The sequence below is a fragment of the Schistocerca gregaria genome, chromosome 2 (assembly GCF_023897955.1).
Source record: "Schistocerca gregaria isolate iqSchGreg1 chromosome 2, iqSchGreg1.2, whole genome shotgun sequence".
NCBI classification, from domain to species: domain Eukaryota; kingdom Metazoa; phylum Arthropoda; class Insecta; order Orthoptera; family Acrididae; genus Schistocerca; species Schistocerca gregaria.
The window spans coordinates 882,316,483-882,331,697 of NC_064921.1; the positions used below are offsets into that span (position 1 = coordinate 882,316,483).

Below are 15,215 nucleotides of genomic sequence, written 5' to 3' on the forward strand. Positions count from 1 at the left end.
CTCCATCCACAGAATTCATGTGATTTGTTTTACAACCACCTTCTGCAATGCTCGACAATTCCTGTCCGCCAGTATGTGAGGTGTGGTTGTTCCTTCACATTTTCACTTTACAGTTATATCACCAACAGTCATCTTGGGGAACTTTAGACAGATTTAAAAGTCCCTGATATCATGGTTACCCAGATAACATCCAATGAATGGTCCATGTTCTAAGTCACTGAGTTCTCTGACGAAACTGTTCTGCTGTAACTGCTTCTCTACTAACACAATATGCCCCACAGGATGTCCAGATACTTTTGATCAGATAGCGTGTGAATGGTCCATGTTCTAAGTCACTGAGTTCTCTGACGAAACTGTTCTGCTGTAACTGCTTCTCTACTAACACAATATGCCCCACAGGATGTCCAGATACTTTTGATCAGATAGCGTATGCATGAAAAATACATAAGAAACATTAAATGACAAAATGGTTCTGGTGAACCGTCCTATGCAATAACAAAAATAAACAATGGAAAATCTAGGATGGAATAATGACAATATTGCGAAAAGGAGATTACTAATATAACTGTGTAGGCTTCCGCGGCCAGAGTCAGTCGATACAAAAGTTTTGTGGGTATGGTACCGTGGTACCATACCCAGAAAACTTTTATATCGAGAGATTACTACACACAATATAAGAGAGACGCTGAGTCGCAAATAGGCACAACAAAAGGCCACTGAAAAAGTAAGCTTTTGACCACAAAAGCCGTCATCGAAATTAGATAAAACACAGACTCGTGACCACAGTCTCTTGCTGCCAAGACCAGACTGGGGGCAGCATCACATGAAGGGAGAAGCGAACTGGGTGGTGGGGGTTAGGAGGAGCTGGGGCAGGGATGAGAAGGGTAGCAGGGTAGAGTTGGGGGACAGTAAGGTGCTGCTTGTGGGATCATACAGGGATGAGGTGGAGAGAGAGGGTACGACATCTGGGTGCAGTCGGAGGTTAGACAGAGGGCAGGGGGACGGTGGGGGCCACTAGAAAAAGGGAGAAGTAAAAAGACTGCAGGTGTATTGGTGGAATAGAGGGCTGTGTAATGTTGGAGTGGGAACAGGGAAAGGTATAGGTGGGTGTAGGACAATGATTAACAAAGGTTGAGGCCAGGAGGGTTATGGAACCATAGGATATACTACAGGGAAAATTACCACTTACACAATTCAGGGAAACTGATGTTGGTAGGAAGGATCCAGATGGCACAGGCTGTGAAGCATCATTAATGTGAAGAATGTTTTGCTGGGCAGCATGTTCGGCAAACTGGTTGATCCAGTTGTTTCTTGGTCACATTTTGTCAGTGGTCATTCATGTGGACAGACAGCTTTTCGGTTGTCATGCCCACATAGAATGACAGCACAGTGATTGCAGCTTAGCGTGTTGATCAAGTGACTGGTTTCAGAGAGAGCACTGCCTCTGATGTGATAGGCGATGCTTGTGACCAGACTGGAGTAGGTGGTAGTGGGAGGACGTATGGGACAATTTTTGCATCTACGTCTATTGATATGAGCCATAAGGCAAGGGGTTTGGGAGCAGGGGTTGGGTAGTTTGAGTGGACAGTGAAATACCTTTCGGGGTGAGGGGTGGGGGGGCTGGAGGTGGTGGGGGGGAGGGGGGGATAGTGGGTAGGACAATGGGAAATGTTCTACCCACTATCTTTCCCAACCCCCCCTCCCCCCACCTCCTCACCCATAGCGGTATTCCAACACCCGCCGAACCTACACAATATCTTTATCCATCCTTACAGAACCCCAACTCCCAAACCCGTCGCCTCATGGCTAACATCCCGGTAATACACCTAGATACAAAACTTGTCCCATACACCCCGCCACTACCACCTACTTTAGTCTGGTCACAAGCATCACATATCACATCAGAGGCAGAGCTACCTATGGAAACAGTCATGTGATCTACAAACTAAGCTGCAACCACTGTGTCGCATTATACGTAAGCATGACAACCAGAAGCTGTCTGTCTGCATGAATGGCCACTGACAAATTGTGGCCAAGAAACAGCTGGGCCACCCAGTTGCTAAACATGCTGCCCAATATGATGTTCTCCATTTTAATGACTGCTTCACAGCATGTGCCATCTGGATCCTTCCCACCAACACCAGCTTCTCTGAATTGCATCTCCCTAGAGCATATCCTACGTTCCTGTAACCTTCCTGAGCTCAACCTTGGTTAGTCATTGTGCTACACCCACCTATCCTTTTCTCGGTTTACACTCCTGCACTACACAGCCTCTATTCACCAACACACTTACAGTCTTTTTACTTCTCTCCTTTTCCACTGTCACCCCCTCCCCGCCCTCTGTCTAACCTCCCAATTGCATCTAGCTAACCTACCCACTCTCCACTTTGTCCCTGAATGCTCCCACAAGCAGCACTTTACCATCTTCCATCCCTGCCTTGTTATTCCTCCCCCCCCCCCCCTCCCCCTCCTTACCCCCACATGCCATATTGCTTCTCCCACCATGCGCCACTGCTCACAGTCTGACCTCAGCAGCCAGAGACTGTGGTCTTGCTTGTGTGAGTGAGTGAGTGTGTGTGTGTGTGTGTGTGTGTGTGTGTGTTGTCTAATTCTAAAGGCCTTTTTGGCCAAAAGCTTACTTGTTTGACAGTCTTTTTGTTGTGCCCACCTCATTCTATGTAATACATTCTCAATGATTAACATTTCATCAAGTTGGTAGAAAGTACTTGCTTTTCTATTATGCAAATGAGTGTGAGTTTTCAAAGTTCGATGAAGAATCTGGACTGATAACAGAATATTTCTAGCATTATTTTTCATTGTTACTGTCTGCGACCTCACTGCCTCCTCTATGTTGTGAGCAGCAATCTTCCATTCCATATTGATGCTGTGTATTACAGTGATAATTGCTACTCACCAAATCAGATGGTATCGAGTGACAGACAGTCACACTGCTGAAAAGATGGCAGACAGTCACACTGAAAAGAGACTGCTACATATTGTTGTTTAGCTATCAGATTAAGTCCTTCAACAGATGTAAACAAACACACACACACACACACACACACACACACACACATTCACATCTACATCACTACTCTCCAATTCGCACTTAAGTACTTGGCTGAGAGTTCATCGAACCAAGCAGTGATTATCTTATTTTATTACAATGATGATTTCTCCCTATATAGGTGGGTGTTAATAAAATATTTAAATTTTTTTGCATTTGGGCAATAACACTGGAGATTGAAATCTCATGAAAAGATCTTGCTGCAACAAAGAACGCCTTTGTTTTAATGGTTCAAATGGCTCTGAGCACTATGGGACTCAACTGCTGTGGTCATCAGTCCCCTAGAACTTAGAACTACTTAAACCTAACTAACCCAAGGACATCACACACATCCATGCCCGAGGCAGCATTCGAACCTGCGACCGTTGCAGTCGCACGGTTCCGGACTGCGCGCCTAGAACCGCGAGACCACCGCGGCCGGCTTTGTTTTAATGATTGCCACCCTAACTCATGTATCATACCTGTGAAACTCTCTCCCCAATTTAGCAACAGCAGCAACAACAACAACAACCACACACACACACACACACACACACACACACACACACACACACACAAAAATGGCCACTGTCATCTCTGTCACTGAGGTTCGACTGTGACAGGCAAGCAGCAATTTTTGCCAAGGCTATTGGGTTGCAAGGTGCAGCATCTTCGGGAGGCTGTGCTGGAGGCATGAGGCAGGTTGGGAGAGGCGAGGAGTAATAAGAGAAGGGGACAGGACTATGTAGGTGCACTGGTAGGATAGAAGTATGAGTAGGGCTGGAGAGGGAGCAGGGAAGGGGACAGGCAGCTGGAGGACAGGTGCTAGTGGAGGAAGGATATGTTGAGGGGAGAGTTCCCACCAGCACAAAGAGGAAAGCTGGTGTTAGTGAGAAGAACCCAGAAGGCACAAGTTGTGACGCAGTCGTTGAAGTCAAGCACACTTCTGTGTGGCAGCACGTTCAACTTGGTGGTCCATTTATCTCTTTGCTGTAGTCTGGTTGAGCCATCTATCAAACTTGACAGCTATCAACAATACCTCCACTTTGACATCCCTTAACCAACAGCTAAGACACCCACAGTCATTGCACCTGTAGTGACAAGCAATCCCTCTCCAACACATCCTTCATTTCTGTAGCTCCCATGGCCTCATCCTTTGCTAGTCACTGCTGTCCTACTGCCTAACCCACTACAGCAGTCTTACGTGCCTCATATTCTCCCAGTGCACCTGCATAGTCCTTTCCCCTTATCTACTTCTTGCCGCCCCCCCCCCCCCCCCCCACTATAGCCTTGCAATGTTTCATCTATCCTTCCCCACCATGTCTCTGTACAATCCTCACACGCAGCAACAGCATCTTCCTCCGCCCCTGCCTTGTTGCCCCTCCCTATCCTGAGCCCCCACTGACCACCCTACCAAAGACTGCTTCTTACCTCAGACACAGACGTGGTCTTAGCACCCAGAGACAAAAATGGTCACATGTGTGAGAGCTGCGAATGTGTGTGCATTTTGCGTTGTCTGTGTGTGATGAACGTAAGAGTGACAAATACAAATAACTAACCATCTTTTTTCAATGCGCCTGTCTGCCACTGAACACCACCTCTAAGTGGTAATAACAGTCTATTCTTTTCATATTATTGTTATTCCATCCTGGATTTTCCACTGTTTGAGATTATACATATATAGATTTGTAGCATTATTACAATTATAAAAATAAACATGTTTGTTATGTAACACAAATGTCACAGGTGCAATATTTCCTCGAAGGGTTTGATACTGGACTTACCTTAGGCCACCATTAACAGATGAACATGCTGTTGATACCATATAACTTTTAGACAATGTTTTCCCCAATTGCTGGATTGGGAGAGCCACATTCTCCTAGAGTATGTATTAAGCTTACCCATTAAGGAGATTTTAGACCACCTGCGTGTGTATTTATCGAATATAAATATGGATATCAATCAGTCACTTTGAAATATTTGTTTATTTCCATAACAAGTTTTCAATCCAATTGAAGAAGAACCTTAAAATGTCAAAAATTATTTTATGAAAATAAAAAAATAGTTCAAAAGTGACTGGTTGTTGTTATCTGAATTTACATTCAATGAAGTATGCAGCTAAAATAACAACCTTATTAAAGAGTGAAGCCATACTTACATATCCTGTGTACTTGAGGCCTGGTTTGAAGCACTCTGATGTCTTAATAAGGTTCATCTTGTACATATACTTGTGTACTGTCACTTGTGCTGAGTTATTCTGCCTCCTTCCAGTCAAAGCTTCCTCAACAGCAACCTCAAACTGGACATTTCTAGCATATTCATCATTTAGACTGTAAAAGAAATTTCAAGGCAGTTGATATATATATATATATATCAGTAACCATAAAAATGATTTCTTCATACATATGTGAAAACTGTGGTAATCCACAGTACACTCACTTTAGCTCCTTTGCAGGGTCAAATTCCACCACTGCTTTGCCATCAATTGTCACAACTTTTCGCACAGGGTTCTGAAATGCTGGTTGTAAAATTGATGAGAAATAATTTGGATACATAGTGACAGTTGCCTCTCCCTTCACAGGCTTTCCATATGTATACCTACAAAACAGAAGATCCATAATCATCCCTCTCTTCTTCTAATCTCACACACAAAAGTGCCTAATCAGACTGGAACTTTCAATATTTCCACAAATACTAAAGCTTGAGACTTCAGAACAAGATGAATATGCTATAATGGAATCACAAATGTAACTCCATCAACCCCCCCCCCCCCTCTCTCTCTCTCTCTCTCTCTCTCTCTCTCTCTCTCTCTCTCACACACACACACACACACACACACACACACACACACACACACAGTTGCATTTAAGTGATTATTGACCATTCAACACATAAATTATATAGTGAGTTGTCACCTTTATTCCTTTGATTACTTATATTCCAGCCAGGTCTTTATCTTATCATACATACATTACACTGTAAGTTTTACTGAGAGATATGTGAGGAGAATAGTAACAACGGTGCTGCCCATAGGTCTCAACTCCACTTGTTTCGTCTCCCTTGTTAACAGCTCTCACTGTAGTAAAACAGTCCTCAACCCAGTGGTTGGTTGGAACACAGCAATGCTTCACAAGGTATGGTCCTACTACAAGGCATCTGTCCCTGGCTTCCTCCGATCTTTAAACTAATGCCCAATCAGTTAGGGTGAAGCATTGTTTAATGTTGACTCAAACACAATGCAAAAATTTTTTTCTTTACAGATACAAAGTAAAGGAAGCAATAGTGATAGAGAAAACTTGCAGGACTGACATGATTGAGCCACAGATCTTTAATTTGCAGTCTCAAACTAACCGTTTAACCACCAGGTTGCACTACTGGGAAGTCCATAAATCAGTCTGGGAAAAAAACATGCTAAAGAGACATTCGGTCACATTCTACTACAGCTGCTAATTTGTTCCTTTGAAAAGCTTTAGGTAAATATAGTGTGTGTAAAGGGGGGAGGGAGGGGGGGGGGAGCAGCAGGTGAGGGTGTGCAAACTTGCACATACGCACAGGAGTTGACAGTGGACACTGTGGAAAAACTCCCATCACAGCATGAACAATGATTGGAAAAAAGAAAGGTATCAAACACTCTTATTGATCGTTGCACAGAAGTATTTAACAAATTAAGAACTTGCAATGAGAAATCAAATGCATATACATAAAACACAGCTTCCAAGTTAAAAAAACAATGCTATTTATCACATACATATCTAACAAGGATGTAGGAAAAGATAAGATTGCTACTTACTGTAAAGGAGACACATGACATTGAAGACAGGCACAATTACAAGACAGTTACACATTAAGTTTTTGGCAACAGTCTTCATCAGTAAAAGAAAGAAAAAAACACACCATTCATTCACACAAGCAAGCACATCTCACACACACAATCATCAACTCTGGCTGAGGCCCAAAGCTTACGTGTAAGTGTCTTTTAATAGTGCCTGTCTGCAGCTTAACGTGTCTTCTTTGTGGTAAGTAGTTATCTATCTTTTCTTACATTGTTGACATTCCAACCTGGGGTTTCCATTGTTTGATATATCTAACAAGAGTATACAAAAATCTGTAATTTTACATATCTAAATACTAGTATTTCTGTGACAGTGACATTAAACATGTAGGGGACAACAGTGAAACAACGTACTTTGCATGCACAACAGCTGCCACTTTGGAATTCTTGAAGGTAACATATGGGGGCACATCAATTGTGACCTCGAATTTTGGTAGAACATATTCAGCAACTTGAAAGGTTTTACTGAAAGTCTGGTCCAGTACATTGACAACAATATTCCAGTCCCCAAGAACTGGAGATTCAGACAGCTGCAGCTCTCCTGAGAACACACCCTTTGTTGTGAGGGCACGCCTCCACTGCTTAACTCTGTTGCCCCTTCCATCCTGCACAAAAATCAGTAATTAACTGTAGAAACGTACATCTTAAGATTCTGTGGCATTACAGTTACAGGACAATAAGTGATACGAACTGGACAACAAATGTAGACATTCAGAATAGTGTGAATTAAAGAGAGCTCAGAGACATTCTCAACAGAAACTTTCTCAATCAGTGCAAGTTTACTTTAAAACATAGGTACATTTACAATACTATGGAAAGGGTAGATTGCTAACCACTGTACAGCAGAGATGTTGTGTCGCAGCCAGGCACAACAAAAGACTACTAGACACATAAGCTTCCAGCCAAAGGGCCTTCTTCCAAAATAGACAATACACACACACACAGTCACTTTAAAATGATGCCTGCCCTCCTCATCCTCTCCAGTCATCCTAGGAAGGCTTTTGGCGATCTGTTCTAGTTCTATCTTTTGGTAGATGTCATATTCACACACACACACACACACACACACACACACACACACACACACACACACACACACACACACACAGAGAGAGAGAGAGAGAGAGAGAGAGAGAGAGAGAGAGAGAGAGAGAGAGAGAGAGAGAGTCACACAAATGCGGCCCTCACACACATGACTACTGTCTCTGGCTGCCTGCCCTCGACGTGTGTGAACTGCTCTTGCAGAAATTTGTGTGTGTGTGTGTGTGTGTGTGTGTGTGTGTGTGTGTGTGTGTGTGTGTGTGTGTATTTCAGAAGAAGTTCTTCTGCCTGAAAGCTTGTGTATTTAGTTTAGAAGTCTTTTTATTGCATCTTTATGCGATTCAACATCTCCACTATATGACGAGTGGCAATCTAGCCTTTTCATAATACTGCCATTATTCTATACCAGCTTTTCCATTGTTTGATAGATAAATTTACACAATCCAAGTACACATTTAATAGGTGCAACAATGAGTCTTGCAACTAAAGTACTTGTACACTATGTGCACTGATACATCTATTAAAATTCTTCTACTTTCTATGCACATTAGCTGATTAATAATTTTTGTAAATATTTATAAAATGCTAACTGAACAAGTCACTCACAGACAGAAATAATTTGTTGTACAGCTTCATGCAAACACAGTTAAGGCTATTCTGACATTCACTCAGTTTGGTATATTCAATATCTACATTATTTCTATTTCAAGTTCATAGTGGTGGACACTACTACTGCATGTTAATCTCTGTGAATAATTTTTTACTGAAGAGTGAAGATATCACCATATCTTCCTTGATACTTAATGGTTTTGATTTCATTCTTCTTTCTTTTCTTTAATAAAGAAAAAAATATTGTGAATTGTGTTAGCATGATAAAGGGCATTTCTATCTAATTACATACAACACATTAAAAAATGCCAGTCTTTACACAAAATGTCAATCCTCTACAAGTCTTCTGTGTTTCCCCAGAAATTTCTGGTCTTCACTCGCATTAGTGTCTTCTCCATCTTGACTTTATCTCAACAGAATTTTTTAATATTTTTTTTTATTTTGCCTTTCTTTTTTCATCTATTGGTGCTTACTATTCACTATCAGTGTTTGCAACCTTTATCTGTTGGAAAAGAAGGAAATAAAAATGTTCATATCCTTGATTTCCAACACACTTTTCTTCAATCTTAAGTCAATCTATGACAAGTAAGTTTCTTCTACTGCTTGGTGAAAATATCATTATAGTGCTACTAAAAAGGATTTATAAATTAACTGCCATAAGTTACTTACAGTAATATATATATCAAGGGCTCCAGTAACACTTGGTTTGAGGTGTGAATTTAGGACTATTGCTCTAAACATCACTTTATGACCAGGTTTATAAATTGCTTTATCAGTCTGAATAAATACTGAATAACTTTTATGAATGTAATCAACATTTGTTGAGTTTTCAAACACCAGTCCTTTCTCTCCTTTGACTATGAGTTTGTAAATGCCACTTCCCAAGTCTCCTATCTGAAACAGAATCAAATCAAAGCACTTAATTTCAGTTTAGAAACACAAAACTATCAACTAATTATTACACAAGTCAAACTATGAATTACACAGATGATACATCTAATGCCTCAGCATGACAATAGATCAAACTTAATAAAAATCAGAAGTCCACACTCCCCCTTTTAGATGGTGAGATTTCAAGTTTCCAGCCAGTCTGATGATTATGTTTGTGCCACAATATTCCGATAACAGCAATGCACCACCTATCAATCATGCTGAAAAAATCTCATAAATCATATTCCACCATTTCTTGCCTTTCTTTTAAGTAATAACAATTGATGCTTTATGCTTCTCCCTATGGTCAGTATGCTACTGTTAATTTACAAATGAATTTCCACATTAAATGAGGCATTCACTACTAGAAACATATTAAAATTATGCCTGGTACATTTCAGTATGCAACAGTGGTAATCAATTTGTTACAAACAACCAAAAACAACCAAAGTTTTAAATACTACGGTTCTGTAAAAAATTTTTAAAAAATAAAATAAAATAATTCACATTTCTTTAGCCTATACCAATGATATCTCCATTGATATATGTTTAGAAATAAAATAAGAGAAGTGTGCAACCAAAAACAATGTGAATTTCCCAAACAGCAAAGATAATTTGACATAACTGAATATTTTTGCAATTTTACATACACTAATTTCTACAATTCATTCTCATTAATACAAAAACAGAATTCATGTTTGGAAGATTCTTACCTTTAGTATTGCTAAAAAGAATAAATATGTACACAAATACCTCCAGCTTCACAATCCTGGTGGTGTACGGCTCCACGGTTATCATCTGGCTTGTTACAAAGTTGCTGCCCACATCTTGTTTTCCACCAACAGTTACCACTATATCACATGGCTCCGATACAAACTGAGTGCTCACAGCAACATGGTATTCAGAGTTAGGACGCAAAACCTTTGGTGCAACAATTGTATAGTACCTGTTGGCAGTGTTAACAATTTAGTACCTAAGTGAATACAATTTCAGCATATTTATGTACATATCTGTAAATACATGCAGCTATGGGCACTTTTCACTTTTCAACAGGATTACAGGTTCTGTAAGGTGAGAGCGAGTGAGAGAGACTTGCTAAAGTTAAAAGGGATAATAATACATACATCACCACACAATTACAATTAAGAACTTAAGTTTGGCTGAATATGAGAAAAATTATGGCATGACAAAATTCTTTGAACACTTAATTCAATGGCAACAGAAATGTTTCTTCCAAACAATGACCTGTAACTATCAGTCGAAAATGTGATTTTTCAAGCAGTCATATCTCGGGCTCCATTGATCACAGAGAAAAGGGGTCAAATGTTTTGGATAGCCCTTGGTCTAGTGACCATTCGTATGCCTATCAGAAGAACGGGCTTATTGTAGCTATCTTACAGTACAGAGTCAAAATTTAAATATTAATCTTCTCCAGACCTGGTAAATTCAGCATAACGGTTGGTTCTTTAACATTAGGTGTACTCTGTGGTAGGCCATATATGGCTTATAAAAGCACGATCTGTTCAAGGGTGGTTACTGAGAAATATGTGGAAACCACGAATTTTGTATACCAAAAGTACCAATTGTAGGGCTGGCCACTTCTATGATTTCTATTCATGGCAAATTGTCAGAATTTTTAACGTATATTCTTAAAATGATTTTCTCGGGGAATCTTGAAATGTTAAACAATATCATTCTCTGTTACCGAGATCACGAGGTTCACACAGTTATCATACTTAAGCTTGTAAAATATGCACATAATATCTGATTTGAGGCATAAATGTAGTTTGAACAGGCATAGTGAATACATGGAAAGGGTCTTGGGTTATCACAAGGGTTCAGAGTCCACCAAACTATATTTTTAGTGAGGATTGTTTCCATCAATAAAACTTAATGATGAGTTGTCTCCGTATAATGGAACTTGACACCTACAGAGGCTGTTTTGGCCCTGAAATTATTCAGTTGTGTTGCCTGGCAGTGTAAGCACCTTACAAGAAATGATTTTGTCATGCAAAATTTTTTGTACTTACAAATCAAGTGCCGCATTTTTGGAGTACTGTAGGTGTAGCCTAATAATGTTGTGCATTTTTATGTAAATGAGTGTAAAATGAATTTGCACTGGATTGGAGACGACTGTGTGTCAACCTTATATCGTGCTGGATTATTTGTGTCAAAGTAAGTAAATGTGTTGAAGTTTATAAATAAACTTTCAAATTTTTACTGACCTACAGAATTTGTTTCATATAAGCAGCACATCCTGCTGTAACAGGGAAAAAGAGGAGTGCCAGCTGAAAAATGCTCATCAGAACAGAAAAATGGCCAAAAAACTACTCTTCAAAAGACTCCGACAGAAAACTGGTAACCACCTGCCTCAATCCTCATTCCATCTTCCTCATAAAAAATTTGGGCAGAAGAACATATTTGCACTTTTCTGTGCTGAAAGACAGTAGCAAAGAGACAGTGATGGTGGATGGGTCAGGATACAGTGCAAGCAGGAGAACAAGAGAGAGAGAGAGAGAGAGAGAGAGAGAGAGAGAGAGAGAGAGAGAGAGAGAGAGAGAGAGGTGGTGGTAGGGGAGAGAAAGTGGTAATAAAAGAGAAAGAGAATGGCAGGAGATAGTAGCGGTGGGAGCAAGAGGTACAGGAAGCACTGAAAATGAAAAAGGAGATGAGTGGAAATCACACAGAGGCTTGGGTGATCTGGACCCCTGCAAACTGGTGAACTTTAACATGAAAAATTTGCTCTCTTTCCCCCATCCCCTACATCCACATGTTAAATTTCCCAGTCTAGTGGTCTAAACCACTAGCGAACCATCCACAGGGACATGTGTGGAGTGGAGACAATGGTGGTTGAAGAAAATGACAGCAGACTGTATGTGAGAAAGAAACAGAGAGCAAAATAATGGGACAAAGACAATGGCAGTGGGACAGATAGAGAGTGAAAGTGACAGAGAAGGAGGCATCGTAAGGAAGAGTGAGAGAATGGAATGAAGACAGGACACTGGAAGTGACAGAATGGAGAAAGTAACAATGGGATAAAAATGAGGGCAGTGGGAGGAGACAGTGGCAATGAGAGGAAGATGCTGAGTACAAGGGCTTCACTACAAAAAGAGACTGGGAAATGGATTTAGAATGTTCTGTGTTAAAAGAGCATGAATATGCTGGAATGAAATTTTCACTCAGCAACAGCGTTTGCACCAAAATGAAACTTGGTGGCAGATTAAAACTGTGTGCCAAACCAAGACTCGAACTTGGGGCCTTTGTCTTTGACCAGCAAGTGCTCTACTGACTGAGCTCTCCAAGTATAACTCATGAACAGCTTTACTTCCACCAGAACCTAGTCTCCTACCTTCCAAACTTCACAGAAGTTCTCCTGGGAAGCTTGCAGAACTAGCATTCCTGGAGGAAAGGGTACTGTGGAGACACAGCTTAGCCACAGTCTGGAGGATGATTCCAGAACGAAATTTTTGCTTTGCAGCATAGTGTGTGAAAGGCAAAAGTCCTGAGTTTGAGTCTCAGTCCAGCACACAGTTTTAATCTGCCAGGAAGTTTCATACCAGTGCATACTCTGCTACAGAGTGAAAATATCATTCTGGAAACATCGCCCAGGCTGTCGCTAAGCCATGTCTCCACAATTTCCTTTCTTCCAGGAGGGCTAGTTCTGCAAAGCGTGCAAGAGAGCTTCTGTGAAGTTTGGAAGGTAGGAATGAGGTACTGGCAGAATTAAAGCTGTGAGGGTGGATCTTGAGTCGTGCTTTGGGAGCTCAGGCAGTAAAGCGCTTGTCCATGAAAGACAAAGGTCCCGAGTTCGAGTCTCATTCCAGCGCACTGTTTTAATCTGCCAGGAAGTTTCAGCGTGAATATAACTGCATACCAAAATTTATGGTGAGGAATCAGGACTGAGGCAGCTGGCCCCCCAATTTTCTTTCAGAATCTTTTCAAGAGGAGCATATCAGTCTTTTTTGTGCTCCAACAAGATCACATTTCAATTGGTTTCACTATAGATTTCACTTTAAAGAATCCATAGTGCACGTAATAAACAATAAATTGTTGCACTATCATCAAAGTATTTTTCACTATTCTATAGTCTCATGTGCCAACTAACAAGATTGCTAATGATTCTCATACTGAAGTTGGACTCTGTCAATATTAGTGCTGTATACAAAATTACACTGTTAATCTGGTTTCCCACTGACCCTAGTTCTCAACAGTTTTAATTTGGGTATGACTTAAAACAAGTTTTTCTTCAAAAGGATTTTGCTGTATCTTTTATAGTGAATTTTTTTGCTCTGGAACAGAAGTATACACCATTCTGAAACATTTTGGCAGATTTGCAGCTGTGAAGGCAACTTCTGAGTACTGCCCGAATAGGTTAGTTGTGTCAAGCACTGCACGTAAAAGGCAATGATCCAGTACAAAGTTTTAATTTTGGAACATTTTTCTGCAGATGGTGAAGCTAAGCACAGTATTTAACAGACGGGAAAAGAAAGACGTTAAAGAGTTAAAATCAGTATTTGCCATTATAGTTCAGTTATGACAATTCTCGACAGACTAAAGAGAAGTACACAAATGTTAAACTATTATAACATCATATGTGTATGCACATAGAGTTAGAGAAACTGGGTTGTTGACCTGGACTCAAGTTTTTGTGTGTGTGACAAACTGCAAGAAGTCCCTACTGGAACCAAAACACTGCACAAGAATAAAATATATTCTTGTTGTTCTATTGAAATCTCAAGAATAGAAGTGAAATATTCAATATCCTCTGCCACAGTTTAGTCTGGTACCTTTTAACAATTACTGTACTGTCAAAACACACATCCATGTATTTTGGAATGTGAATGGTCAGAAGTTCAGTATCTGTGTAAATGATATCAGTGGTACTTTTACTTGCCCAAAAGAGTAAACTAGACAGCTTTGTTTATTTATAAACATGTCTACAGCGACCTGAGGGCTAGCAAACCTGATTCTACACTTTTTTTAAAAGGTGTTTCAACATCATCTTTCTCTCTTCTACCTCCTTGCTGAGCAGTTCTGTAGTTCCATAGATTATTTGTATGAATTCTAAGATTTTCAAATTTTCTTCCACCCTTATTGTTAACGATCACCTGCCTCCAGACTGGCTATAATTTTATCTCCAGCCAACTTTTCAGCCACTGGTGAAGATGTTTGCATTTCTACATCTACATCCATACTCAGCAAGCCACCTGACGGTGTATGGCAGAGTGTACCCTGAGTACCTCTATCGGTTCTCTCTTCTATTCCAGTCTCATATTGTTCGTGGAAAGAAGGATTGTCGGTATGCCTCTGTGTGGGCTCTAATCTCTCTGATTTTATCCTCATGGTCTCTCTGCGAGATATACGTAGGAGGGAGCAATATACTGCTTGACTCCTCGGTGAAAGTATGTTCTCAAAACTTCAAGAAAAGCCCGTACCATGCCACTGAGCGTCTCTCCTGCAAAGTCTTCCACTGGAGTTTATCTATACTCTCCGTAACGCTTTCGCAATTACTAAATAATCCTGTAACCAAGTGCACTGCTCTCTGTTGGATCTTCTCTATCTCTTCTATCAACCCTATCTGGTATGAATCCCACACTGCTGAACAGTATTCAAACAGTGGGCTAACAAGCGTACTGTAACCTACTTCCTTTGTTTTCGGATTGCATTTCCTTAGGATTCTTCCAATGAATCTCAGTCTCGCATCTGTTTTACCGACGATCAACTTTATATGTATGATCATTCTATTTTAAATCACTC

General features: G+C 40.5%; 1 protein-coding gene across 7 annotated transcripts in view; it reads right to left on the minus strand.

Moving 5' to 3' along the window:
- Positions 1-15,215, minus strand: part of LOC126335297 (CD109 antigen-like) — a 460,905-nt gene that overhangs the window by 91,216 nt on the left and 354,474 nt on the right. For all 7 annotated transcript variants that reach the window (XM_049998397.1, XM_049998400.1, XM_049998393.1 and 4 more), the window contains exons 4-8: positions 10,212-10,404; positions 9,198-9,422; positions 7,233-7,483; positions 5,486-5,644; positions 5,205-5,376 (exon numbers count right to left, since the gene is read on the minus strand). In XM_049998397.1, the coding sequence (XP_049854354.1) occupies positions 5,205-5,376; positions 5,486-5,644; positions 7,233-7,483; positions 9,198-9,422; positions 10,212-10,404 (1,000 nt within the window). The remainder of the gene's footprint in view (positions 1-5,204; positions 5,377-5,485; positions 5,645-7,232; positions 7,484-9,197; positions 9,423-10,211; positions 10,405-15,215) is intronic.